Genomic DNA, 27,840 nt, shown 5'->3' with positions numbered 1-27,840 from the left:
CCCCCGCCAGCAGACCTGAAGCCGCAGTTGGCCAGTTTTGCCAAGAGGTGATAGTTTCATAGTTTGCAGGGTCGGAAGGGACCTGAGCAGATCATCGAGACTGACCCACCGCCATGGCAGGAAAGAGTACTGGGGTCCAATGCTCCCACCAAGGTGTACATCTAGCCTCCTCTTAAAGACCCCCAGGCTAGCCAGCACTACTTTTCTTGGAAGTTGGTTCCAGATCCTAGCCACCCTGACAGTGTAGTAGCGCCTCACAGAATCACAGAATCAGAGTCGGAAGGGACCTAGACAGATCATCTAGTCCGACCCCCTGCCATGGGCAGGAATGAGCACTGGGGGTGACAGGGGTCACAACACCCCAGCCAGGTGCCTATCCAGTCTCCTCTTGAAGATCCCCAGGGAAGGTGAGAGTACCACTGCTCTGAGAAGCCTATTCCAGGCTCTGGCCACCCTTACAGTGAAGTAGTTCTTCCTAATATCTAACCTAAACTTATCCTCCCTCAGCTTGTGGCCATTGTTCCTGGTGACTTCAAGGGGGGCCCTGGTGAACAGACATTCCCCAAGACCCTGCTGCTGGCCCCTGATAAGGTTGTAGGCAGACACAAGATCCCCCCTCAGTCTCCTCTTGCGGAGACTGAAGAGATTCAGGTCCCTCAGCCTCTCCTCATAGGGCTGGCCACAGAGGCCCTCAGCCATACAAGTGGCCCTCCTCTGGACCCTCTCCAGGTTCTCCACATCCCTCCTGAAGTGCGGCGCCCAGAACTGGACACAGTACTCCAGCTACGGCCTGACCAGCGCCGCATAGAGGGGGAGCAAGACCTCTCTGGTCCTGTTAGCGATGCCCCTGTTGATGCACGACAGGGTGTGGTTGGCTCTGCCTATTGCTTTGTCACATTGGCGACTCATATTCATCCTGGAGTCAATCCTGACTCCAAGATCCCTCTCTGCCTCTGCGCTGCCGAGAGGGTCAGCCCCTAACCTACAACATAATGCTGGTTCCCTCTCCCCAGGTGCAGCACTCTGCACTTGTCCTTGTTGAACTGCATCCTGTTCAGATCCGCCCACTTCTCCAACCTATCCAGGTCTGCCTGGATGTGATCCCTGCCTGCTGTGTATTCACTTCACCCCACAGCTTGGTGTCATCAGCGATCTTGAACAGGGTGCTCTCCACACCCTCGTCCAGGTTGCTAATGAAGATGTTGAACAGCACTGGCCCTAGGACCGAGCCCTGGGGGACTCTGCTGCCCACACCCTCCCAGGATGACATCGACCTGTCCACCACCACCCTCTGGGTGCGCCCCTGGCGCCAGTTTGCCACCCATGTGACCATGCATTCGTCAGTGCTGCAGTCCCTCAGCTTGCCCAACAGAATTGGGTGGGACACTGTGTCGAAGGCCTTCTGGATGTCCAAGATGACATCGACTTCCTCCTTCGCATCTAAGCTCTTTGTTACCTGGTCATAGAAAGAGACCAGGTTAGTCAGGCAGGATCGGCCTGGCACGAACCCATGCTGGTTACCCCTCAACATCACTTCCCCTGCAGGGCTCTCACAAATGTGGCCTTTGATAATTTTTTCAAAGACCTTCCCCAGGATAGAAGTGAGGCTGACTGGCCTGTAGTTGCCAGGCTCTTCCTTCCTCCACTTCTTGAAAATAGGGACCACGTTGGCCCTTTTCCAGTCTTCAGGGACTTGGCCTGAGCACCAGGAGTCCTCGAACAGCTGTGCCAATGGCTCCGCAATGACACCAGCCAATTCCCTCAGCACCCGCGGATGAAGGTCATCTGGGCCCGCTGACTTGGACACATCTAAGCCCTCCAGGTAATCCTTAACTAGGTCTGTGACTAACAGTCGGGGGACTTGCATCCTCCCCAGGCCTCTCTATGCTATCAGCTGACAGGAACACGGAGGCAAAGAACTTGTTGAAGAGTTCTCCCTTCTTTTACGCGTCCGTCACCAATTGCCTTGCCATGTCTCGTAGGGGGTCCAGTGTTACCCCGAGACTTCTTCTTGCTACCTATATACTTGAAGAAGGACTTTTTGTTATCCTTAATCCCAGAAGCTAATCTAAGCTCCAGGGCTGTTTTAGCCTTCCTCACCAAATCCCTACAAGCTTGGGTATGGGAGGTGCACTCCTCCTTTGTCCCTGCCCCCTGCTTCCACCACTAGTATGCTTTTCTCTTTGCCCTCAGGCCAGCCTGGATATCCACGCTGAGTCATGAAGGTTTCTTGGACCCTTTTCCCGCCTTCCTGAGCAGAGGAATTGTGTCCTGCTGTGCCCCAAGGACAGCCTCCTTGAGGAAGGACCACCTTCCCAGATCCCCATACCAGCTACCCCCTGGACTCTGAGTGCCTCCATGACTACTGCCCTGAGCACATCGAAGTTGGCTTTCCTAAAGTCAAGCATTTGTGCTGTGCTAGTTACCCTCCCCATCTTTCTCTGAATAGCAAACTGGATCATTTCATGATCGCTGTCCCCTAGCTTCCCTTGTACTGGCACCTCCCCCACTAGGTGATCCCCAGAGGCTAACACCAGATCCAATACGGCGTTTCCCCTACTATCTAGCCTGATATCTAGCCTGAATCTACCCTCTACCAGCTTGTAACCGTTATTCCTAGTCACTCTTGGTAGTGCTTGGGGGAACAGGGACTGCCCCAATGCCTGCTGATCCCCCCTGACTAGTTTATAACATGCCACTAGATCCCCCCTCAGCCTTATCTTGTGGAGGCTGAACAGGTCCAGGTCCCGTAGCCTCTTCTCGTAGGGCCTGCCCTGATGCCCCCTGATCATGCAAGTGGCCCTCCTCTGCACCCTCTCCATGTTGTCCATATCCCTCTTGAAGTGCAGCGCCCAGAACTGGACACAGTAGTCCAGCTGTAGCCTGACCAGTGCCACATAAAGGGGGAGTATCACCTCCTTGGACCTGCCTGAGATGCATCTGTGGATGCATGACAAGGTGTGGTTGGCCTGCCTAACTGCATTCCTACACTGCCGGCCCATGTTCATCTTGGCATCAATGATGACTCCAAGATCCTCTTCTGCCTCTATACTGACAAGAAGGGAGTTCCCCAGCCTGTAGGTATGGTGCCGGTTCTTCCTCCCCAGGTGCAGCACCTTGCACTTGTCAGTGTTGAATCCCATCCTATTCTCATCCGCCCACCCCTGTAACCTGTCTAGGTCCGATTGCAGCCTATTCCTCCCTTCTAGCGTACCCACATCTTAGTGTCATCAGCAATTTTGAACAGGGTGCTTTTCACCCCTTCGTCCAAGTCACTGATGATGCTCTGGTGATCATGGGATACCAGATCAAAGGCTTTTTAACATCAAAATATACGACTTCAATCTCCTCTCCCTTTTCCAGGTGAAAGGTCACCTAGTCATCAAAGGAAATAAGATCGGTCAAGCAAGTCCCACCCGCAACAAACACATCCTGGCTATCCCTCAGGATGTTGTCATCAACCAGTCCGTTAAGAATGGCCTCTTTGATAATCTTTTCTAAGACCTTCCCCGGGATAGAGGTCAGGGCTGATGGGCCTGTAGTTCGCCAGATTCACTTTCCTCTCTTTCTTGAAGATAGGCACTTCTGTTTGAGAAGCCAATGTCGGCTTGCAAGGATGCGTAGCTTTCCTTGACATAGAGCAGGGGTCTCCAAAGTGGGGTGTGTGCACCACAGGGGGTGCGCAAGATGATCCATTGGGGTACGTGAAGAAAATATTAGAACTTCTATTTATATTTATTTTCTATCTAAAAAAACAGGAATGAAATTAAGAAAATTAAGAAAATTGCTAGCCACTGATTATTTGTCATCATTATTGATTCCAATGAGATGACAAATAAAATGTATTTTACTGTACCTCTTTTTATTATGTATTCCTATTATATTACAACATATCTTGTTGAAGTTCCTCTTATCTATGTTTATTCCTAAATTTTAGATCTCTATTCCAAATATGCTGTTACCAGAAACACTGATTTCCATATTCATACAGAATTCTGATCACTATACTCTAAATAAGAAACAATGGAATGCTGTGTTGTTCCATATTTCTAACTATAAAAACGTTTACAGTACTTGTGGCAGGGCACTGTGTGTGTCTGCCACTTTAAGGCCCTGGAGCTGGCAGCCTCCAGGTGCCTAATGAGGGCAGCCATTTTAGGTTCAGGGCTACCCATATAAACAAGGCAGTTTGGCTGCTGGAGGCAGGCAACAACACCACCTGGCCAGAGGTCTGCTGAGTTTCATCCAGAGGTAAGGGAGGAGCTGTAGGGGATGGTAGGGTCCTGGGTACAACCTAAAACTACACCCTGCCAGGAGTGGGTGGCCTGGCGGGGCTCCCAGGGGCATGGGAGCCCCCAGGAAATGCCAGGCCAGTGATCACCCCGGTGAAAGATGGGTCGGGGTGCCGTAACTCCTAACCCTCACCTTCACCTTCAGGTGGGTCACGTTCCATCGGAGGTAGCTGTGGGGACGCAAGCCCCGAGGAGGAGAGTGGAGAGTTGGAGGCCAGGTGTGGCTATGGCCACCTGAGCCCCCCCCTCCCGAGGAGGGAAGCCCCGAGACCCCGAGTAGAGGGGGCATTGCGAGCAGTGAGAAGCCCCCAGGGTGAGGGGGGCAGCATGGGAACTAAGAACTGAGGGAGCAGCAATGAGAAGCCCCAGTGTGAGGGAAGAACGGGGACTCAGCCAGAGAGAGCCGAATCCTGACTCCAGTAAGTCCTCTGATGTTGGGAGGCAGAGTTTGGGTCAAATATAACATCCGTAGGAGCACCACGACCTGCTGCCCGGGGGGGAGTGAGAGTCCCCTGTGAGACCCCGAGGCACCAGTCGTGGTGTGAGGTACCCCGGCTCCCCACATCCGTGAAGGAGGACCCAGAGAGGGGGACCCTGGGGAAAGAGTAACGGTCATATATCGAGGCCTGCCTGAGCTTCCCATGACTGGCCCAGGTGGAGGCCAGGATCAGGAGGGTCAGAAGGGCAAGGAGACCCACCGAGAGGGACACCCAAGAGCCAGGGGCCTGGGGGTCACACTGGCCTGGGGGTGGGCCGGGGCTAGTGTGACCCGAAGGTCCCACTGAGGGGACCACACCCAAAGGGGAACCAATGGCAGGGAGATATATCGCCCAGTATGACGACGGCAGAGTCCGCTTGAAGGGAGGAACCCAGGTGGGGTCCCACAGTGGGATTCTGGGAGCCCATCGTGTGGGACTGGCACGTACGAGAACATCATGACGTCATCTGCAAAGCTTGGGCTGCCACGTAGGGGAGGAATGGGGCCACAGACAGCGCCCCCTAGCAGCGGGGCAGAAAATGGGCAGCCTCCTGCTTTAATTATTAAGATCAAGGCACGGCAGGCGACAAAGCAGGCAGTTAGCCCAAGAACAGGTGGGCAGGCTGCGCGGAAATCGGCTCCGAAAGGCCCCCCCATTACAGTACTACCAAAAAACACAGTTCCCACAAATCACACACATTAGTAATGACATACTACCCTTTCCTGGAACATATGTGGGAAATCCTCAAACAACTGAAACTAATCCCAGAAGAAGACCCGATTCTTAAATAGATCTTTCCAGAACCACCCATCCTAGCCTTTAAACAAACACCGAACCTAACCAATCTCATCACCAGAAACAAACTTCCTATGGCCCAAAGCACGCTGAATGTATCCAGACCATACCGGGACAAGAAATGTAAAACCTGCCAACACATCTGCACCACTCCCACAATAACTAGACCCTGCAACAGAACCATCACCATTCCTGGACCTTACACCTGCACCTCAAGAAGTGTAATATCTCATTCAGTGCACTGAATGCCCTGATGGAAAATATGAAGGAGAAATCAAACAACTGCGCACCAGAATTACCAAAAATCTATCATCTCGTAATTGTTTCCTCCCAAGCTTCTCATCCTCGACTAATTCTTCCTTATTGGTCAGGAGAAGATCCAAGATTAATGAGCCCTTACTTGCATCTTCAACCTTCTGGAATAGGAAGTTGCCTTCCATACAAGTCAGGCTCCTTTTTGGGCTTCCAATAGTGTACCCTTTAAAAGCTCACAGCCCCCCTAGGCACCTTCAGCCATCAGTCTGCCTTCCCAGAAACCAGCTCAACATTTTGTTTGGCCATATTTATCTTCCACAGCAGATGTCTGGAAAACTGAAGTCTCCCATCAATACTCTCTCATGACTTTTCGAAACTTTGTCACTTCCATGTAGAGTCCCTCCCTCTACCTCTTCACCCAAATGTATTCTGATCTTCTACCTTTTTCCTCCTGAACCAGGGAAGAAGTATATGTTTTTGACATACTAGGTAACTTTTTACAGATGCTGAATCAAATGCCAAAATATATAGGTATTTAGAATTTATTTTATTATAATGTTTGAGGCACTGGTAGGCTTCCACATTCTGCTTCTTGCCTACCTAGATATCTGCCACGGCATAGTTTACTGCTCTGCAGCTCTTTCCTGGGCTAACAACTTCTCCTAGAAGCCTATTCTGTGTGGCTACAATTTTGCTAGTTTTCTGGCAGCTAGTGCCCTAGTAGTTAGCCTGCCCTCAAGCTGCCAGCTTCATGCAACCAGCTCAGCCCACCCCGGTTACCTCGTAAACTAACTGGAGCCTTCTGGCTCCCTGTTACCTTTCCCTTAAACTACTTATTGCATCAGACCATACTTAACAGTTATGGGGGAAAATGGGAGCTCTGTGGTGTATGGATACTATAAATGTTGAAGGGTCAAAACACTTGTACACAGGAATACTAGACAACAAATAAAAGGAATTGGGGGGGAGGGGAAAAGAGTGTTTACAAGGCAAAAAGAAGGAAGTGAATCATGTACTTATGAATCTGTATGAATTGCTTTAGTGATGCTAGCACCTGTAAATCCAGTTTAACTGTCTGGTACATTTTATCTGCTTTGTGTTGCTTCAGGATGGTCTCAATTATCTGTAATAAAATCAAAAGCCCTAGCACCAACAGTGAATTTTTTAAAAAGGGTGCATCCTTATATTATTAGAAATTTCACAGTATTCAACGTAGTAGGTTGAAAGTTCAACACAGAGAAATGCAAAGAGCTGCATCTGGCAAGGAAGAACCCCCAGCACACCTACAAGCTGGGCATTGCTAACCTGACCAGCACTACAAATGAAAGGGATCTGGGGGCAACAATAGACCACAGCATGAATATGAGCTGGCAATGCGACGCAGTAGCCACTAGAGCCAATAGAACTCTGGCATGCATCAATTGATGCTTCTCCAATAAATCCAAAGAAGTGATTCTCCCACTTTACTCAACATTGGTGCAGCCGCAGCTTGAGTACTGCATCCAGTTCTGGGTGCTGCACTTCAACAAGGACATGCTAAAGCTTAAGAGGTTTCAGAGAAGGGCCACCTGTATGATCAGGGACTTGCACAGCAAGCCATACAAGGAGAGGCTGAGGGATCTCAGACTCTTCAGCCTAAAGAAAAGAAGGCTGAGAGGGGACCTGATTGTGACTTACCGCTATATCAGAGGCATACATCAGGGGCTCAGTGATCAACTGTTCACCAGGGCACCCTGGGGGAAAACTAGAAACAATGGCCACAAACTCCTGGAATACAGTTTCAGGCTGGACATCAGGAAAAACTTCTTTACAACTAGGGTGTCCAGACTATGGAACAAGCTGCCCACAGAGGTGGTGCAATCATCTACCCTAGAGGTCTTCAAGTGAAGGCTGGACTGTCACCTGGCTGGGGTCGTCTGAACCCAGATGTCTTTCCTGCTCATTCAGGGGGGGCTGAACCCGATGATGCTTTGGGGTCCCTTCCAGCCCTGTGATTACTTTCTTTTTAGACCTTGGTTTTAACCTTTATATATAAAAATGTAAATACGTAGGAAAAATGACAAGGACATTTCTAAATAAAAACCCTACTAAGACAGAATACTTACATTATCAGTAATATACATTATAAAACATTACATATGTTGCAGTTTTTCAAAGAGATGCATAATGAAAAATTAAGAGTTTAACACATCTGAATTTCTTGAAAGGTTAGATATGGAAATATACCATGAAGAGCCCAAGAACATTAACTCTGCTTTTCTATCACGCTTCTATTAGTTAAAACTGACCTTTTTGCTACATAATCCAAAACCACAAATGCTAAAATATGAATAATAATTGTGGGGTTAATGCCAGCACATGTTCAGTTACCTTACCTTTCACATACTAAAAGTCAACCCAAAACCTAATTATGTAAAATAAATAATAGACACTTTTTATAGAAAACTGCTCAGAACAAAATCGATGAAAGCTTACTTATGCCAAAGCTAAGAATACCATAATCCTGTGTCTGTTTTTTTCTGTTCAACATTCAGAGAAATCTGTTTAAAAAAAAACCCATATATGCACAAGGGAGTTCCTTAGATTAGAAAAAGTTGTCCAGTACCAATGGTTTTATGAATAAGAAGAAAAGGCAATCAACCTTGAATTTGTTAAATCTAAATATGAACCTGTAGCAGCAGAAGGCTCTTGTGTGTCAGCAGTTATGAAGGAAGTCTCAGGATCTACCGCTTTTTCTTGTCGTAAACTAATATTTGCATCAAGAGCTGTGGTATGTGATACATCTCCAGAGGATAAAGGTGCTTGTTCACAGAAGTTTTCATCAGATTCAACAGAAATTTCTATTTAAAATAGACGGGAGAGGGGACAACAGAAAGGAAGTTTGTAAGTGCAAAATACACCCAGAAAGAAAGGGAATTATTCCACACTACTAGCTGCTGAGGACTCTGTAGGGAAAAAGTGAATGCATCTGTTTCATCTTTGTTTTAGGTGGATAGCAGGACTGTATACAAAAAATAAATAAATTTTCCCTATTAACTTTGGAATATCACATCAACTGATGCCAACAACCAGGCAAGCCTGACCTGTTGAAGATAGATACTATTCCAACTGGCTAAATTTCCTGAGAATGTGGGGAAAGGAAACAGCAAGGCTCTATCAAAGTATTTAGATAGTACAGGAATCATTAGCATAACCATTTGAAGTATCTTGTAGAAATTCTACCTATCAAACACTAAATGATGAATTAATTAATTATAACATGCAGCTAGAAACCTCTTTTATAAAGCAACAAAAATATACCTTTACAACAAGCTGCTTACCTTTCTTAGGATCCTTTACGCTACATGCTGAATCTTTCAAAGGTCCAATTTCTGTTAGAGCTGTTGTGACACAGTCTATGTTTAAAATGTCATGACTTCCACTGGATGAGAGCCTTGAGGATCGTCTCCTAATCTGGTCTCTTTCGTGGTTATCTGGAGAGCTTTTCAGTTTTTCCTGAGCTAAAAGATATTACAACTTTTAAATTTCATTATGTAATAATATTTCAATCCTGACAATATTAAAGTGTAAGATACCAGCACTGGTTAAAGAGTGCAGCTCTCCTAAGCCTCTGTCTATGGGATATTAATCATTAGATGTTTACTGAGCAGTTGACTAATTAGCTATGCAGTAAATGTTAGGCGTCTACACATGCCCCCCTATTAGGTTGTAGTAAACTAATTTATTCCACAGCAAAATAGTACTTCTAATATCCTGCCACGACATAAAAAGCTTCACAGCAATGCACATGTAAACACTGCCCTGGTAGGCTGGTGTTTTATTGTCAGGGCTAACCCCGCACTGAATTGCTCGTGTACCAGCCAGCCCCTCCACAGCACGTTGAGCTGGAGGCAGCAGCCCCGGGTTGGCACGCTGACCCCCACATGCTGCCAGCCAGGGCTACTCCAACATGGCTCAACATCCTACGCAGGAATAAACTCCGGAACTTATTGCTCCCAGGTGCATGTTCAAATGGTGAGCCCAGAAGCAATGAGCTCCAGAACTTATTAATGTACATTAATTGCATGTGTAGGTAGGCCCAGTGGCAGCAAATTCTTCAAGTATCCCTATCTTCTATTTACCACAGTACCAGGGGTCACTCATTTTTGTAGCCAGACCCTCAGCTTTGAAGGTTTTCTGAATTCAGTTCTTCAGATAAAACAAACTGAGTTCAGCATCCTTGGAGCAGTTTAAATAGTATTAAAAAAAACAGGTTATTAAACTAAAAAGTTCTCTACTATCAAAGGAATACATTCCAATGGGTAGAAACTGAAACTATATAGTCAAGGTAAAAATAAAGTATGATTTTTTCTTAAATGGTGAAAGTAATTAACTATTAGAATACAAGAACTTAGTTCAAGCACAAATTATTGGGCTTAACGAAGCAGCAAATCACCAGATAAAATTACATGGTCTCTGGTTTTGGGTGGTCAGACTTCATCACAATGATCCATTGTAGCCCAATATTAATGTGCATCATTGCAATGTACTCCTTCTAGAATAAACACTGCCTTTTAACCATCTAATACTGAAATTCAAGGACAATATTAAAAGATGGCATTTTACAACACAGTTCTTCACTACAATAAGTAATAAGTGCTGCAGTATTAAAATGCTATGGATACTCACACAAGTTTTTTTCAACCCTAGGACGCTTTGATGGAACTTCACCTATTTTAGGTATTTTCCGACGTCTTAATTCCAGTGTTATTGGCTGCAGTGTTTGAGAACTTTGCTCTGCAATTTTAACAACAGAGGAAGTATATTTCACTAAAATATCAATAAAATAGAGATGAACAACTAAAATTTATATCTATAATTTTCAAAGCTATTTTTACATGATAAATGCATTGAAATTAAAAACCAAACGCTGAATCTCTAACTCCATTTCACCAATTTCTATTCCTTTTATAACAATGAAAGCTGGTTAATCAGTCACTGGGATAATGCAGAGCTGATCAGAGATGCACTATGACCTCCCATATCTTCCACCTAATACTTCTATTAAATGCAGTCCAAAGTTGCATCCAACTTTTGTGCAGCTGCAATGCACTCCACACTAGTAGTGAGTCTATGATATAGACAGACTCTTCCACCCTTCTCCATAGTGCTGCCATCATTCCAGGTGTCACCCATTTTGTATCTCTATTTTTGATTAGGCTGAGGTGTAGCACCTTTGTTTATTTGGACCAGAAGGCCACTAAGGGAGTTTTGGTGAGCTGTCATGGGCCATCAGCACCCTTCCCTCCCCCTCTCCCCCCCCCCCCCCCCCCGCAACAGCTCACCAAAACTCCTTAACTGGCTCTGCCCCAGGGGCTCCACACTGTGACCATCTGGCAATCCCATAGTCTCCATGCAGGCTGGCCCAGGACCCGCAAAAGCAGGGCACTCAGCCAGGCAAATGGGACGGAGCCACTGGTTGATGAGAAGCAGCATCTGGCAGTGGAATGGGTGACTGTGCCCAGCATTTTGGGGGCACTGACAGCACGTGGCCAGGGCTCAGACTACAGCCACAATCTGTTACCTGTACGCCTCTATCCACAGAACCAGTGGCCGCCACAGGGACACGTGGGCAGTGAAGTGTGGCTCTGCCCTAGGCTATAGCCCCAGCCTGTGCTGTCATGAACCCAAGATCCTGATCCTAGCCCCAGCCCGGCCCCCACCTACCTGTCCTGCTCCCTGCCCACCTGCAGCTGCATCCCATCCACCTGGCTGAACACCCTCCCTTCATGGAGCCCCAGAAGTGGGGCCAGGGCAAATGGGCCAAGGTGTCCATGCATCAGGGCCAGGTCTAAAAGCGGTGGTAGAGATTGGCCGTGGCAGCTGCAAGGAGCTGGGGCTGTGGGGCCTGCTAGGAAGTGAGTCTGGCTGTCGTGCCTGGAGACAGCAGGACCAGCCATACACATGACATACGCACCATGACCCAGGCTGCCCCTTGTGCCCAGGCCAGGTTGGGCCAAGTAATCTGCCACACGCTGGACCAAATCCCTTGGCAGGCCCAATCCAGCCCACAGGCTATATATAACTTTGCCCACCCCTGTGCTAGCTCCAGCTCAGCTTCCAGTCAGTCAGGATCCTTCTGAATTGTGTCCCTGCCCTCCAATGTGTTCACATTCTTCCCAATTTCATGTCCCCTGGAAATACAGAATATGGCAGTGCTCTATTCCAATGTTCAAATCATTAATACGTTGAATAGCACTGGGTCCAGTACAGTCCCAGTGGGGCTGCATTCAAAAACTCCAACCATCCAGACATAGATCCATGTATAATTCCCTCTTGCTTGAAGCTATTGAGCCAGTTGTCTCTCCACCTTGTAGTAGTTGTGTCTGGCCCACATATCTCCAACTTCTTTTGAGAGAAGATTGTGTGGGACTTTGTCAAAAGCCTTGCTGAATCCAGACAAAGTTCTTTGTGTGAATCTGATATCTTTTATTAGACCAACTTAAATAGTTGGGGAAAATTTTTAGCAAGCTTTCAGGTTTAAAAAGCTTTTGGCAGAGGAAGTTTCTGCAGTTGGTGTGCGCTCTTCCTGGATGGAATGAATAGTAAAGAAGCCAGAGGCTGGGCTGGTATGCATACAAGACAGGCAATCAGTGAAGATGTAAACTGAGGAGTCAGTGGGTGAAAGACAGGCAGGGGAGGATTGGGGGGTGGAAGGAAGAAGGGTGATGAATGTAGCAGTTAAATAGTGGAAAGGTACCTGGGGAGTCAAATGTCAGGCAGGTTATAATGCGTCTTAAATCCACTGTCTATATTTAGTCCATGATTTTTTGTATCCAGGAACCTAATGAAGTCCGCTGCATTCCCTTCATCAGGAATCAAGGTTACAGCTAACCAGTCTGTAGTTCCTCAGGTCCTCCTTTTTGTCTTTTTAAAAGAACTATATTGGCCCTTTTTCAGTCTCCTGGTACCTCTCCCGTCTCCCACAACTTCACAAGTATTATTGCCAAGAGCTCTGATGCCTCCTCTACTAGTTGCTTCAGTACCCTGGGATGAAGTTCATCAGGTCCTGTTGACTTGAATTCATTCAGACCCAAAGTTCTCGGTCTGTTTCCTTTTTTATCTCTTTGCTCTACTTGTACCCTTTCTTCTGCAAATAGTCCTTATTAGTTGTCTGGCTGCAGCCTAATATTTTTGTGAAGACTGAGGCAAAGTAGCTGTTGAGGGGCTCTGCCCTCTTTGCATCTTCTATTAAGAGGCTCACCCTGGCCTTTTAGCGGTGGACTCACAGCTGTGAAAAGGGCCAACATAGTGCCATTTCTTTTAAGGGAACTACAGACTGGTTAGCCTTAACTCGATACCTGGGAAATTACTGATGCATACTGTAAGGCAGCCTGGTACCTTGGTCAATCTTTCCTGCCAACATACTCTTCTTGTTGTCTTCAACTTCTCAAACCAGGCGCAGGTCTTTTAGTTTTTAGGGCTTTTTAAAAAAAAACTAAAACAACAAAAGCAAAGACTTTTGCCTTCCTGATTTAGTCTCTTATGATTCGTGCCATTCTGCTATGCTTCCTTGATGACGAGCCCACGTTTTCACTGCCTGCATACTTTCCTTTTGCATTTGAGGCATCTGAGAAGCAATTTGTACAGCCATGCGAGTCTCTTACCATTGTTCCTGTGCTTCTACTATGCCAAAAGGCTTCTTTTTCAGCTTCCAATACTGTGCCCTTTAGAAGCTCCCAGCCCTCCTGGGAGCCTTTATCCTTCAGTCTGCCTTCCCCTGGCACCAGGCCTAGTCTCTCCTTAAGTATGATGAAATCTGCCTTTTGGACATGCAGTGTCTTTGTTCTGCTGACGTCATACTTGTCCTGTCTCAGGATCATGAATTCTATCATCTCATAATTGCTTCCTCCCAAGCTCTCTGGACTTCTTAGGTTGAGCTGCTTCTTTCAGTCTTCTCCCCTCTGGATTGTTTTTTCTTTTGCTGGTGTGTTTTGTTCACCATCCCCTGCAGAATCTAGCTTAAAAGGCCTCCTTACTAGGTCACCCAAATGGTATCCAAAGATGCTCTTTCCCATTCTGGTTACCTGTACCCCATCTCTTGATAGCAGTCCTCCTTTCCTACCTCTGCAGGCTAGCTGAGTTCCAGCCTGCAACGGGTTGTGGGGGGTAGCAAGAGAAGGATGGTCAGGCAGAGGGTGCCATGCCCATGAACGTGCTCACACAGATACATGGCTGCAAGGCAGCCTGGAGAACAGCTCCTGAATGTAAGCTGGCAGGGGAGGGCGGGGGGTGTGGAATTGAGGCCCTCTTAAGAAGGGAGGGAGTTGGGCAGGGCTTGGGCTGCTGCCCAGCTGGGGTAGTGTATGGGGCTTGGGGCTAGAAGTGCACCAATATATTGATCCACATTGTCTCAGCACTGAAAAAAAGAAAATTAACATTATTGGCCAATGACTTTCTTTTGCTGGTGTAGCCAATAGTGTCACCGATAAATACTGCATGCATGCGCGCAGCCACAGCCAGGAATGCAGCCCAGCAGCTTGAAGACCAGCATCCAGCCAGTAAGTCTGTAGGGGGGAAGGGGAATGGGGGGCAGACTGAGGACCCCACGGTGAGGGAAGGAATGCAGCTGGGACAGGAGCTGCCTAGCCAGGGCAGGGCAGGGTAGGGTATGGGGTGGAGATGCAGGGGGCTTGTCTGGGAGGCAGCTTCTGCCATTGCATGCACCCCCTGGGGAGGCATGGGAGACCTGTTGCCCCCCCTTACGGATTTGTGCGTGGGGCAAGGGCAGGATGCCCATTGCAGGCTCAAGGCCAGGGGTTGCGCTGGCCTCTTTCCAGTGTGGGGGATGGAGGAGGAGTCCAGGCCAGGGCTATGCTTGGGGTGGGGTGAACAGCAGTGGCACTGGGAGGGGAGCTATGGGGAATTTTGTGGTGGATATAATTCACCCCATAGGCCCCCTCCCAGCACCGCCACTGGCTGCCCCAACCCCGCTGCCAGGAAAAGGCCAGTGCAGCCCCCAGCCCTGAGCCCACAGTGGGCAGCCTTCCTTCACCCCACACAAATCCAGGGAGCACATGCCCCCCATGAATTCCCCAGGGGCGTGCACAGCAGTAGGGAGCCACACTCCTCCCCACCCTCCCACCCCTGGGGCCTCCCAATGAGCCATCTGCAGCTCCACTTCACACCCCACCCCACCCGGCCAACACTTGCCCCTGTCCCATTCCGTCCCTCACTGAGGGGACCTTGATCTGCATCCTTCCCATGTCCCTTCCCTCTCCCAGAAACTTACCAGCCAGACACTGCTCTCCAAGCTGCCAGGCTGCATATAGGCTATGTTATCAGTATCGGCCAAAATGGTTGGTTAATAATCGGCCATCGGCATCAGCCAAAACAACCTTTACCTGCGCACCCCAAGTTGGGGCCCGGGGCTAGAATTCACAGCCACGGGGCCCCAGTGGGGAGTGTGACACAGCCACAGGCAGCTCATCCAGAGGGGCGGGGGGAAGGACTGGCTCCCCACTGCTGCATGTACTTGGGAGTGTGTTCCCCACATCTGTGCGTGAGATGGATGCAGGCTGCCCAGTACAGACTGTGGCTCCCCACCCTGTTGCATGCTGCTCGTCCAGGAGCCACTGATCCAGCAGCTCCTCTGGCGGTTCCCACTGCTGCTCCCGCTACTCATCTGTGGGCATGGAGGGTGTGGCATGTGCACCCAGGCCCGTGCGGAGCAGGGCAGGGTGGCCTAGGGCCAGGGCTCTTCCCAGCCCCAGCCTACCGCACCCTGTGTAGATCTAGGGGCACACCCCTGCCGTTCCCTGCCAGACGAGCTACCAGACCTGTGGCTCCCAGACAAGCAGCAAGCAGCAGAGAAAGCCACCCTTTCTCCCCCACCCCAGAGGAGCCATGGCTCCATCCTGAGCCCTCCCCGCCCCAGCTTGGTGGTGCTTGCCCCAGCCCCAGTCCCAGCCCCACTCCTCCCTCACCATGGAGTCCTTGATCTGCTCCCCACCATGCCCCTTTCACCATGCTAGACTTACTAGCTGCATGCAGCAATCCAATCTCCCGGGCTGGTATTGGAAATTGGATCGGTATCAGCCAATATGCCTCCTTAAAAATCAGCTATTGGTATCGACCCCAAAAATCCCTATTGATGCACCTCTAGAAGATGGGCTCTGTGCTCTGCTCCACCACAGCAGCCAGCCCCTCCCACAAGTGGCAGCCAGAGCTTGGGTGCTACTGCTGGGGGCAGAGGGGCTGTGAACCTCAGTCCCTAACCCCATAGCCTTGGCAGCTGGGCGCCCGCTCTGGCAGGGGTGGGGGGGCTGTGGGTGAAGAGTGAAAGGCCTCAACCCATGTCCTGTTGAGCAAGGGGAGCAGAGGAAGCTCTGATTTTCCATAATAAAAAACCCAAAATCAAAACCAAAAATGAATAGGTACTTAAAATATATTCTATTTAGGGGTGCATCAATAAGTATTTTTTTGGCCAGTATCAACCGCTGATTATTAACCAGCCATAACAGCTGATACTGATCTGATTGCCAATATGCAGCGCAGCAGCTTAGACAGCAGTTTCCAGCCAGTAAGTCGGGGGGGGGGTGGAGGGAAGGGGCATGCGGGAGGTAAAGTGGGGGGGGTGGAAGGAGGGGCATGGGAGAGGCAGGTCAAGGAGGGAGCAGGACTGGGGCAGAGGCAGTGCAGAGCAGGGCACAGGACAGAGCCGCAGGTGGCTCATCCAAGTGGCAGGCAGCACCTCCTGTGACTGCGCACACCCCCAGGAAGAGGCATGGGGGGCATGTGCCCCCTGACATTTGTGCGTGGGACAAGGGCAGGGTGCCTGCTGTGGCCTCTTCTCAGCAGGGGGGCTGGGCCAGAGCTGCACTTGGGGCAGGTGGCACTGGGACAGTGGGCTACAGGGGGGCTGCAGCTACCCCAAAATTTGCCATAGTCCCCTTCCCCCACCCCCTGCAAGCACAGCCCATTCCCAGGGCTGCCCCGCCAGAAGAGGCCAGTGGAGACTTGGCCTGAGCCCACAGTCTGCCCTCACCCTGTGCATAAATCTGGGGAGCACATGCCCCCCATGCCTCCCCCAGCACTGTGCGCAGTAGCAAGAGCTTTCCCACCCCACCAGCAGCTCCACCCCGCACCCTGCCACTCAGCCCACCCCAGCTGGGGAGCACCTGCCGCTGCCCCAACCACACTCCCTCCCTCACTGTGGGGGGCCTCAATATTCCACCCCCATGCCTCTCCTCCCCCCGCAAACTTACTGGCAGGAGGCTGCTCTCCAAGCTGCCAGGCTACATTCCCGGCAGCATGCTGTGGGCATGCGTGTGCATGCTGTATTTATTGATGAGACTATCGGCCTCAATAACGACACTGGCCAAAAAAAACGACTGCTGATAATGTTAGTTTTCCTTTTAACAGCACTGATACAATATGGTCCGATATATAACAGTGTGCCTCTAATTTTATTGTAGTGACTGAGGCACTGGTAGGCTGCCAAACTGCTTTAAAATTTTAAATATATCAATAAAACCTTGTGTTCAACTGATACCTTTATATACTGTAGCATTTCATTTTAAATCATGGATGCTGAGGTTTTTAAATCAGTGAATTTGCAATTTTTTAAATTAACGAAACCATTATCCCTGCTTATCAAAATATCTAAAAAAAAGTAAAAATTGCCACTGATTATTTGTCATCATTATTGATTCCAATGAGATGACAAATAAAATGTATTTTACTGTACCTCTTTTTATTATGTATTCCTATTATATTACAACATATCTTGTTGAAGTTCCTCTTATCTATGTTTATTCCTAAATTTTAGATCTCTATTCCAAATATGCTGTTACCAGAAACACTGATTTCCATATTCATACAGAATTCTGATCACTATACTCTAAATAAGAAACAATGGAATGCTGTGTTGTTCCATATTTCTAACTATAAAAACGTTTACAGTACTTGTGGCAGGGCACTGTGTGTGTCTGCCACTTTAAGGCCCTGGAGCTGGCAGCCTCCAGGTGCCTAATGAGGGCAGCCATTTTAGGTTCAGGGCTACCCATATAAACAAGGCAGTTTGGCTGCTGGAGGCAGGCAACAACACCACCTGGCCAGAGGTCTGCTGAGTTTCATCCAGAGGTAAGGGAGGAGCTGTAGGGGATGGTAGGGTCCTGGGTACAACCTAAAACTACACCCTGCCAGGAGTGGGTGGCCTGGCGGGGCTCCCAGGGGCATGGGAGCCCCCAGGAAATGCCAGGCCAGTGATCACCCCGGTGAAAGATGGGTCGGGGTGCCGTAACTCCTAACCCTCACCTTCACCTTCAGGTGGGTCACGTTCCATCGGAGGTAGCTGTGGGGACGCAAGCCCCGAGGAGGAGAGTGGAGAGTTGGAGGCCAGGTGTGGCTATGGCCACCTGAGCCCCCCCCTCCCGAGGAGGGAAGCCCCGAGACCCCGAGTAGAGGGGGCATTGCGAGCAGTGAGAAGCCCCCAGGGTGAGGGGGGCAGCATGGGAACTAAGAACTGAGGGAGCAGCAATGAGAAGCCCCAGTGTGAGGGAAGAACGGGGACTCAGCCAGAGAGAGCCGAATCCTGACTCCAGTAAGTCCTCTGATGTTGGGAGGCAGAGTTTGGGTCAAATATAACATCCGTAGGAGCACCACGACCTGCTGCCCGGGGGGGAGTGAGAGTCCCCTGTGAGACCCCGAGGCACCAGTCGTGGTGTGAGGTACCCCGGCTCCCCACATCCGTGAAGGAGGACCCAGAGAGGGGGACCCTGGGGAAAGAGTAACGGTCATATATCGAGGCCTGCCTGAGCTTCCCATGACTGGCCCAGGTGGAGGCCAGGATCAGGAGGGTCAGAAGGGCAAGGAGACCCACCGAGAGGGACACCCAAGAGCCAGGAGCCTGGGGGTCACACTGGCCTGGGGGTGGGCCGGGGCTAGTGTGACCCGAAGGTCCCACTGAGGGGACCACACCCAAAGGGGAACCAATGGCAGGGAGATATATCGCCCAGTATGACGACGGCAGAGTCCGCTTGAAGGGAGGAACCCAGGTGGGGTCCCACAGTGGGATTCTGGGAGCCCATCGTGTGGGACTGGCACGTACGAGAACATCATGACGTCATCTGCAAAGCTTGGGCTGCCACGTAGGGGAGGAATGGGGCCACAGACAGCGCCCCCTAGCAGCGGGGCAGAAAATGGGCAGCCTCCTGCTTTAATTATTAAGATCAAGGCACGGCAGGCGACAAAGCAGGCAGTTAGCCCAAGAACAGGTGGGCAGGCTGCGCGGAAATCGGCTCCGAAAGGCCCCCCCATTACAGTACTACCAAAAAACACAGTTCCCACAAATCACACACATTAGTAATGACATACTACCCTTTCCTGGAACATATGTGGGAAATCCTCAAACAACTGAAACTAATCCCAGAAGAAGACCCGATTCTTAAATAGATCTTTCCAGAACCACCCATCCTAGCCTTTAAACAAACACCGAACCTAACCAATCTCATCACCAGAAACAAACTTCCTATGGCCCAAAGCACGCTGAATGTATCCAGACCATACCGGGACAAGAAATGTAAAACCTGCCAACACATCTGCACCACTCCCACAATAACTAGACCCTGCAACAGAACCATCACCATTCCTGGACCTTACACCTGCACCTCAAGAAGTGTAATATCTCATTCAGTGCACTGAATGCCCTGATGGAAAATATGAAGGAGAAATCAAACAACTGCGCACCAGAATTAACGCATACCAAAAATCTATCAAAGAATAATACCCAATTACCTTTGACTGCGCACTTCTCACAAGACAAACACTGTCTCTCCAATCTTTCAGTTCAAATCTAAGGGAATTTACAACACACCTTCTGAAGATAAGCCTATGAACTTCACTTCATAAGTCTATCAGATACAAAAAATCATGGACTAAATATAGACATTGGTTTTATGGCACATTATAACCTGTTTGCCATCCAATAACCTCTCTACAGTTTACCAGCCAAATTCAATAACCAAGTCAACATTCTCCCCCTTTCCCCGCCTGCCACTTACCTATCTTGCACCTGTTGTCTCATCTCTGATCTTCTCTGCCACGCATCTGCATTTTCACAGACCTGCATTTTGCATATTGACTTACACTTCTATTCCACCCAGAAGAGTACACAAAACACCAGCAGACTCTCCCTATGCCTGAAGAACATTTTTGCCAACTATTTAGTTGGTCTAATAAAATATATCACATTTATCCAAAGAACCTCACCTACAGTACTATCTAAGCGTTTATATTTACGTACTCACCTGTTGGGGGAGTTATAGGTGGTCTACCACGCTTCCTTTTAGTTTCTTTTATGCCTTCTTGTGGGATCTTCACACTGTCATTTTCAGGTTTCTTCTCAATTTGTGTATCTATTGAATATTCCATATCATTTTCTGATATATTCTCTTTGTCTTCTTTCCCATTCTTTGGTATACTCTTTTCAGAGACCTTGCCTTTTTCTGAGAAGACTATTAATTTTCCTTCTTTATCAGAATGTCTACATCTTTTTTCAGTCTTTAATGTCTTTTCATCCTTGTCCTCCTTAGCGTTTTCAACTGCTTTCCTTTGTACTTTAAATTTCTCCCGTTTTTCAGGAGATGAAGTGATTTCATTACCTCTTTCTTTAGGCCTAGCATTACCAACAATATTCTAGAACAAAGAAAATAGTAAAAAAATAGTTCATGATTCTTTGCAACTTTGAAATTAATTCTTTCTTGTACTAAAATGGGTGTAGAAAAAACCCAAACACATGAACACCCATCATGCTAATGTAACCCGTGTGTTAAGTCATAAGCACTAAAAACAACCTTCTGCTAAAATCCTACTGTGGATATAAGCTTGTTTAAATTTTTACTGGATAAGGTTACCTGTTATACAATTATATCCTGATACTGAATAGTATGAAGCTGACCTTCATGTAGTAGCCTTCCATGTTTCAAGTACAGCCATTTGTTATATTCTTCCATAACACAGTTATCCAGTCTTTCAGATACAACCTCCTTCTAAACTGCTGTATGTCTAAATATGCTGTCTAATGCAGTTTGAATGCTACTAGAATAACACACACCTAAAGCCATGGATATAGTTTGTTAGAAAAATAGAGTCTTCACTAAACAAAGGACTTGTCTGGGAGGCGGGAAACTGCCCAACATGTACCACAGTCAGCTAACCCTGCGAGACCTGAGATTGAGTGCTTTTCTTTTCCTAGTCATACCTGTAGCAGAAGCCATTATACAGCCTCCGCTGCACAGCACAGACATGAGATAATAGTCTTTATCACTAACAGATGCCATTGATATGAAGAAAAAAGTCACAACCTTAGTGCAGTATGAGCTGCTGGACACAACGTGAAAATGCAAACCAAGCATGGATATATCTTGAATGTATGATGAGGTTCTCGTTCTGCCCCTAGAAATCCATAACTCTTTACTGATGTAACAAAGCTACTGTGGTGGCATGGTGGGGCAAGGTGGGGTGTGAAAAGACTTTCCATAACAAACAACTCAAAATGAAGTCTATGCAAGTCTTGTAAAGACTCAGCTCCAGACTTTAGTTACATGGGCTCCCAGCTCAGCAAACATATTCAGACCTTTAAAAAACAAAACAAAACAAAACAACCCCATGTGCCAAAAAAACCCCAACCCTTCACTAAATTTAAACAAAATCTGAGGCCTCTCAAAAAGGACAAGATAAACACAGGTAACTGGATACCTGTTACTATAAATATACTTTCACATTTTACAATTTCAAATCTACCAATACAAGAGAAAATTCAAGAGAAGTCCAAGGTAAGATTTTAGAATCATTGCTTTTTGGTCCTTACCTAGTGTCAAGCATTGCTCTTATAGGAATATAACCTAATGAAAGAATTTTCAGTGAATCTAAGAGTAGACAGAGACTATATTAATTACCTCAATTAATGTCAAGTTCACCTGATCAGGTCCATTAAGATTTTTTTAACTCATTCCTGACCTAGGACTGAAGGCCTGAAAGAACTGCATTAGAGCAATTAAAAATATGCGATAACACAAGAAAGAATTATACAAACCTAAACCAATTCCTGAAGTAAAACTCATAAAGATTTAAATTATTTGAGATAATAAAAATTTTCCCTCAAATGCTTTATCATCAGCCTATTCTAAACATGTTGAAGCTATCATTCCCAAATGACAATGCAAATAATGAAGATGCTTCTTTTTTTTTTGAATGACCCATTTAAGTGGAACAAAGTCTTCCTGACAGTAACTGAAAAATAAAGTCATTGTACAGGCAGGCGCAGAAGAGCTGTAAAGCACCTTATCCATAAAACCAGAGTGTGGTAAGAGGACAATAAATAAATTTCATGAAGCTATGAAACAAACACTGGGACACCCTGTTGAAGGTCTCTCAAGCCTCCTCCTTGGAAGGGTCCCACTTTGAAAATCTGACAGTAGAGATAGACATCCAAAGAAAACACCAAATGTTCTCACATACCACACAGCCCCAAATAAGACCCATACCTCGGTTTGACAATGCAGAATGAAGGAAAAAAGGTTCCTCTACAGCCATGGCTGAATTCTAACTGCAGAGGTTCCTGATAGCATGGCTGAATACAGACCCAGGCTGCTCAAGCAAAAGCTGAAGTATTAACTCTCTCACGGCCACTGGCTAATTTGTAGAAACAGTTAGCAGCTCAGCCAAAAGCTACTAACAGTACAACAGTGACTCAGAAAGGGTTAACATTAGTTCTGACCCTGAAGGGTGAACTCTGCCTCCTCCCTTAGTGAGGCTGGCATGTGGATAATAAGCAGCTTCTTCACTGAAGAAACATACACTAATTTTGGAAGAAAGTTAGGGGTGAGGGGTGTTGGGGGTTGTGCATGGTCTCAAATACAAGGCGAGGTTTTTCCCCCCAGTTGGCATGGGGAAAAAAGCCCCTCACCCTATAACTGAATACAGGAAAATCTCATCTCACTAGGTACACTGTGTACTTTTAAACTGCTGCCTAAAGCAGCATGTGCTCAGCAATGAAAACCAACTATGAAGTTGATTAAATGCAGCCAGCATTGAACATGACTATAAAACACATGGCCCACATTGGGCAAACATGCTGATGGGAACCTTTTTATTTTTGGGTGTCATCCTACATGCCCAGAAACCTTGAAGTTCAGATGCCCCCTAAGCTTTCTTGCTCCTACCCAAAAGGCCGAGAAGCAACTAGGGCAAAAGCGCAAAAGCAGTCCCCCATGGCCACAAAATTGATGAGATCATTTTTATTTTATTTTTTTATTAAACTCAACAGAAGAAGGGCTACACAGCACTAGCCCATGTCTGTAGAGAGTAGACCAGAAAAGCCAAGGTAGAAACTGAACTCAGGCTAGCCACAGGAATCACACACAACAAAAAGGCTTTCTTTAGATATGTAGGAAGTCAGAGGAAAAACAAAGGCAACGTTGGACCTCTGCTAAATCAAAAGGGGTGGCTGACATCTGACACTCAGGAAGAAGCCAATCTCCTAAACTCTTTCTTTGCATTGGTCTTCCACCCACCCAAAGGATTCACCCTGTCAGATAAGACATAAAGCATCCAGGGGGTGGAAGATGGGCCCACAACTGACGTAGATCAAGTAAGGAAACACTTTGAGGAGCTCAACATCTACAAGTTCACGGACCCAGATGGAATGCACTCAAGAGTCCTGAAGGAGCTGGCTGACATCATAGCAAGCCCTATGGCAAAGATATTTGAGAACTCGTGGCAGTCAGGAGAGGTACTGGAGGATTGGAAAAGAGCTAATTTAGTCCCAATCTTCGAAAAAGGAAGGAAAGAAGACTGAGGGAATTACAGACCAATCAGTCTCACATCCATCCCTGGAAAGATCCTGAAGAAAATTATCAAGGATTCCATCAGCAGCAGGCTAATGGACGGCAACTTTCTGAGTGCCAACCAACATGGCTTTGTTGCTGGAAGGTCCTGCCTGACCTACCTTGTCTGCTTCTATGACTAGGTGACACACTGCTTGGACAAGGGAGACAAGGTTGATGTCATATATCTAAAATTTCAAGAAGGTCTTTGATTTGGTCTATGACGTCTTCATGGCTAAGGTGGAGAACTGTGGCCTTGACCATTTCACAGTCTGATGGCTGGAGAACTGGATCCGGGGCTGGACCAAAAGAGCATTAGTTGATGGGAGCAAATAAACTTGGCACAAAGCAACCAGTGGTGTCCCTCAGGGCTCAATACTTGGGCTAGTACTCTTCATCATCTTCATAAACAATCTGGATTCAGGTGTCAGATGCAGACTGGCAAAGTTCACAGACGACACTAAACTATGGGGGAAAGCAGTCACGCTGGCTACACTTGCTAGCACCACAACCGAAAGAGAGACTTGGGGGTCTTGACTGACCACAAAATGAACATAAGCCACCAAAGTGATGCCATAGCCGGCAAACCAAAACAAACTCTGGCATGCATCCACAGATGCATCTCAAGTAAAACCAGGAACATCGTCCTCCCACTCTACTCGGCCTTGGTGAGGCCGCAGCCAGAGTACTGCATCCAGTTTTGGGCCCCCTACTTCAGAAGGGGCGTGGATAAGTTTGAGCAAGTCCAGGAGAGCCACTTGCAAGATCAAAGGCAAAGAGAGCAAGCCTTACGAGGAGAGGCTGAGGGACATGGGACTCTTCAGCCTGGAGAAGGCTCAGGGGTGACTTGGTGGCAGCCTATAAGCATATAATGGGGGTGCACCAGGATCTTTGATAACAGTTTTTCACCAGGGATAACTGGTTTCCCAAGGGATAACTAGGACATACCAAAAAGCTTCTTTACAGTCTGAGGGTCCATGGTCTGGAACAGACTACCTCCCAGAGGTGGTACAAGCACCTACTCTGGACTCATTCAAAAGGCATTTGGATGCATATCTTGCTGGGATCATTTGACCTCAGCAGACTTCCTGCCTATGGCAGGGGGCTGGATTCAATGATCTCATGAGGTCCCTTCCAGCCCCTAATGTCTATAAAATCTATGAAACATTTTATTTAAAAATCCAAAACCTCTTATACATATTTACAATTATCAAACGCTGTATCATCCAACAAAACCCCATAATATATCGAATCTTCCTCATATCTTACACAGTTTACAATAACAACATTATCTTGTTCCACAACAAATTGATAAGAACCTACTACAGAGATAGGCCATCTGGATAAAATATGTGGTAGTGCCCATTAAGTGCAATCCCTCCCACCGCCAACTCTTTTTCAAGTCATGGTGAGCCACAATATTTCATACTGTTTACTCAGAATTCCTCTGTTGCATCATCTCTCATCCTGGCACATATGATTACTGTGGCCCTACCCTCCAGAGATGAAGCCAAATGAGGCAGCCCTGCACCTCATTTACACATTTTTTGGAACATCCAAGGACTTGTGACAAGAGTGTCCAGTTCCAGTCATGAGTGGGGGCTAATTAGCACATGGATGCTTTTGTAGAGAGGGGTGTATTTGGAGTATTCACACATACTGAGCTATGAAGTCACCATAGAGGGCAGGGCCCCACTAACCATATTCACCAGGCTGAGAGACAGTGCAACATATGGATTCTGGGTAAACTGTATGAAATGTCATGGCTCACCATAGCTTGAAATGTTGTTGACTCTGGTGGGCACCAGCTCAGTGAACTATGCAGTAAATCATGAGTCTTTTGGTTATGGACTAATACCATACATAGTTTATACTAGATATAAGCAGGTGCCAGTGTGCTGTTCAGAAGTGCATTTGTGAAGTGCCTGTGCTAAAACTTGCAGCATTTTCAAAAAAACAACGTGTCAATTCTAGATGAATTGTGTATGGATACTATATGCAAATTACTACATTCATGTTTAATTTCAAGGTTATTGTTTTCAAATTTGCTCATTACTTCCATGTGCTCAGGGACAGCAGGGTCTGAAAGTAAGGGGGGGGGGGGGAAAAAAGGTTGCAAGGGGAAAAAGTTGGGGGGAACCACAGAGCAAAGGGCTACCTAACCTCTGGACTTATTTTCATTGCTGTAGCAGCAGGAAAAATACAAAGGTAAACCTCTAATACTTAAGAAGATATTTTGAGAAAATTATAACAAAAAATTATAAATTTTCCATATATAGAATCTAATTATTGAGAGGTCATCTTATAATCAGGGTCCTCTTTTATTCAAGTAATAACGGTAAATACAGAATACTGGGGGGAGTAGGGAGGAGAAAAGTTTCCTCCTTGTTCAACCAGATCCCCCCTCCTTTCTTTAAATAACTTGCTCATGTCATTTGGCATTTTTGTTTTTATTACTGCATTATTCTTAAAATAGATAAGACACCTTCGCTGTATTCACCAAAAACCCCCCAAAAAGCAAACTATACACTCAGAATGTGTGATGTCTGAATCTTCCATCTACTTAGGAAAGCAACTTTAACCCAAGATACCTATGGCACATTTGATCTGTATTTGTGAGAACATAAAGGTCCAAGATTTTATCTTAATCATATCATTAAGATCTTTACTGCCTTCTTCTATTTACTAGATTTGCCTCATACACTTGATATTAGTAATAAATCAGTTAAACAGTTTCTTGCATTTTAATTGAAATAAACTCAAATAAATTAACTAACCTGTAAGATATTTCTAGTATTTTATAATTAAACTAGAAAAAAATATTCTCACCTGATCTTTGGAAAAAGCTTTGACGTGAATATTTTTGACAGTCTGAACTACTCCATCGTAAAATTTTACAGTGTATGTACCTAAGATTTGAGAACACATTTTGATGAGCAGTTTAATTTCATTCACATTTTGGAAATTATTCAAATAAGCAAGAAACAGTTATCAAACACTCCTAAAACAACAAGGTATATTTGCCTCTAAATAAAAATCCAAGCTTTGAGGATTAGCAATATTATAGCTCTAAGCTTTAGAGGTCTTCTATAATGAAATAAACATAGAGGAATGCATTTAATATGAGAAATAATCAGGAAGAAAGCACTAACAGATCCTTACATGAATATATCTAAAAGTACCTTGTATTCAACTATTTATCCTGAAAATGAAAAGTTAAAAATTTTAACTTTGGGGGCCAAAAGATCCAAGAAATATCAGCATCATAAAAAAGGAACACAACCAACTCTTTCCCAACTCAAACGGCTAGGGCCACTGAAACCACAGAGTGGAGTCATAACGCCATGAAATAAAAATTGGTCTCTACATGTGATCTGCAATAATTAAATGCATTTTCAAGATTTTTCAACAGATAAATTTTGTTTAGAATATGAATGTGTAATCAACTTAAAATATTATAAAAAGGATGAGGGTTTTATCTTATAAGCTGTTCCATGGTAATTGCCTATGTAAATCTAAACCATGGCAGTTTAACCTTCAAAATGGAAGCTATACTAACCTCTTCCAATTACCATGAGAGCAAGAGCCAGCACTTGCATACAGGTAGTTACCATGTAGCAGCTGACCCAAGGTAAAAATCCCATTCCTTCCCCCTCCTTTGTAGTGTACTGTCAATTGTTCATATGTCAATAACCTTGTATTACCTGCAACTCAGGCTAGGGAAATGTGCAGTACTTGGAAGCATGATGAGAGAAGGGACAACACACAGGCATTCTGACCCTATGGCTGGAGAGCAACAATCACCTTGAAGGTGAGCTCTCCCAGCCAGGAGGTGATAGGGTGCTGCTTCTTTACTCCCATGCCAGAGAGGATGTCTCCAGCTGATATCATGAAGGCATCAGCTAGAGTGAGGGCAAGGGAGAGGCAAACCCCCACTGCCTGGGATTGGGGGAGAGGCAGGCATGTGCAGGCTCCCTGCCCCCACACCCCTCTGCAGGCAAACTAGGGCTACACTCACACACTAAGCTGCTGCCCTGGGATCATGACCAGTACCAAGGTAGTAACTTCGGCTGTATGTTCACCAGGAGGAGGGATTCGATCCACCCTGAGAATACCAAGAATAGACTGAGCCACAGGGAAATGCCTAACACT

The 27,840-nt window shown here is 46.7% G+C and overlaps 1 protein-coding gene across 12 annotated transcripts in view; it reads right to left on the bottom strand.

Moving 5' to 3' along the window:
- The window catches only part of PHF20 (PHD finger protein 20), a 210,843-nt gene that overhangs the window by 137,149 nt on the left and 45,854 nt on the right, over positions 1-27,840 (bottom strand). For all 12 annotated transcript variants that reach the window (XM_090064537.1, XM_090064533.1, XM_090064535.1 and 9 more), the window contains 5 exons: positions 26,518-26,597; positions 20,110-20,497; positions 10,490-10,597; positions 9,142-9,321; positions 8,491-8,661 (listed from right to left, as the gene is read on the bottom strand). In XM_090064537.1, the coding sequence (XP_089920663.1) occupies positions 8,491-8,661; positions 9,142-9,321; positions 10,490-10,597; positions 20,110-20,497; positions 26,518-26,597 (927 nt within the window). The remainder of the gene's footprint in view (positions 1-8,490; positions 8,662-9,141; positions 9,322-10,489; positions 10,598-20,109; positions 20,498-26,517; positions 26,598-27,840) is intronic.

Source organism: Crocodylus siamensis, chromosome 10, assembly GCF_052110815.1.
Source record: "Crocodylus siamensis isolate JL-2025a chromosome 10, ASM5211081v1, whole genome shotgun sequence".
Lineage (NCBI taxonomy): Eukaryota > Metazoa > Chordata > Crocodylia > Crocodylidae > Crocodylus > Crocodylus siamensis.
The sequence above is the reverse complement of the archived record's forward strand: the minus strand, read 5'-3'. Positions and strand labels throughout refer to the sequence as shown.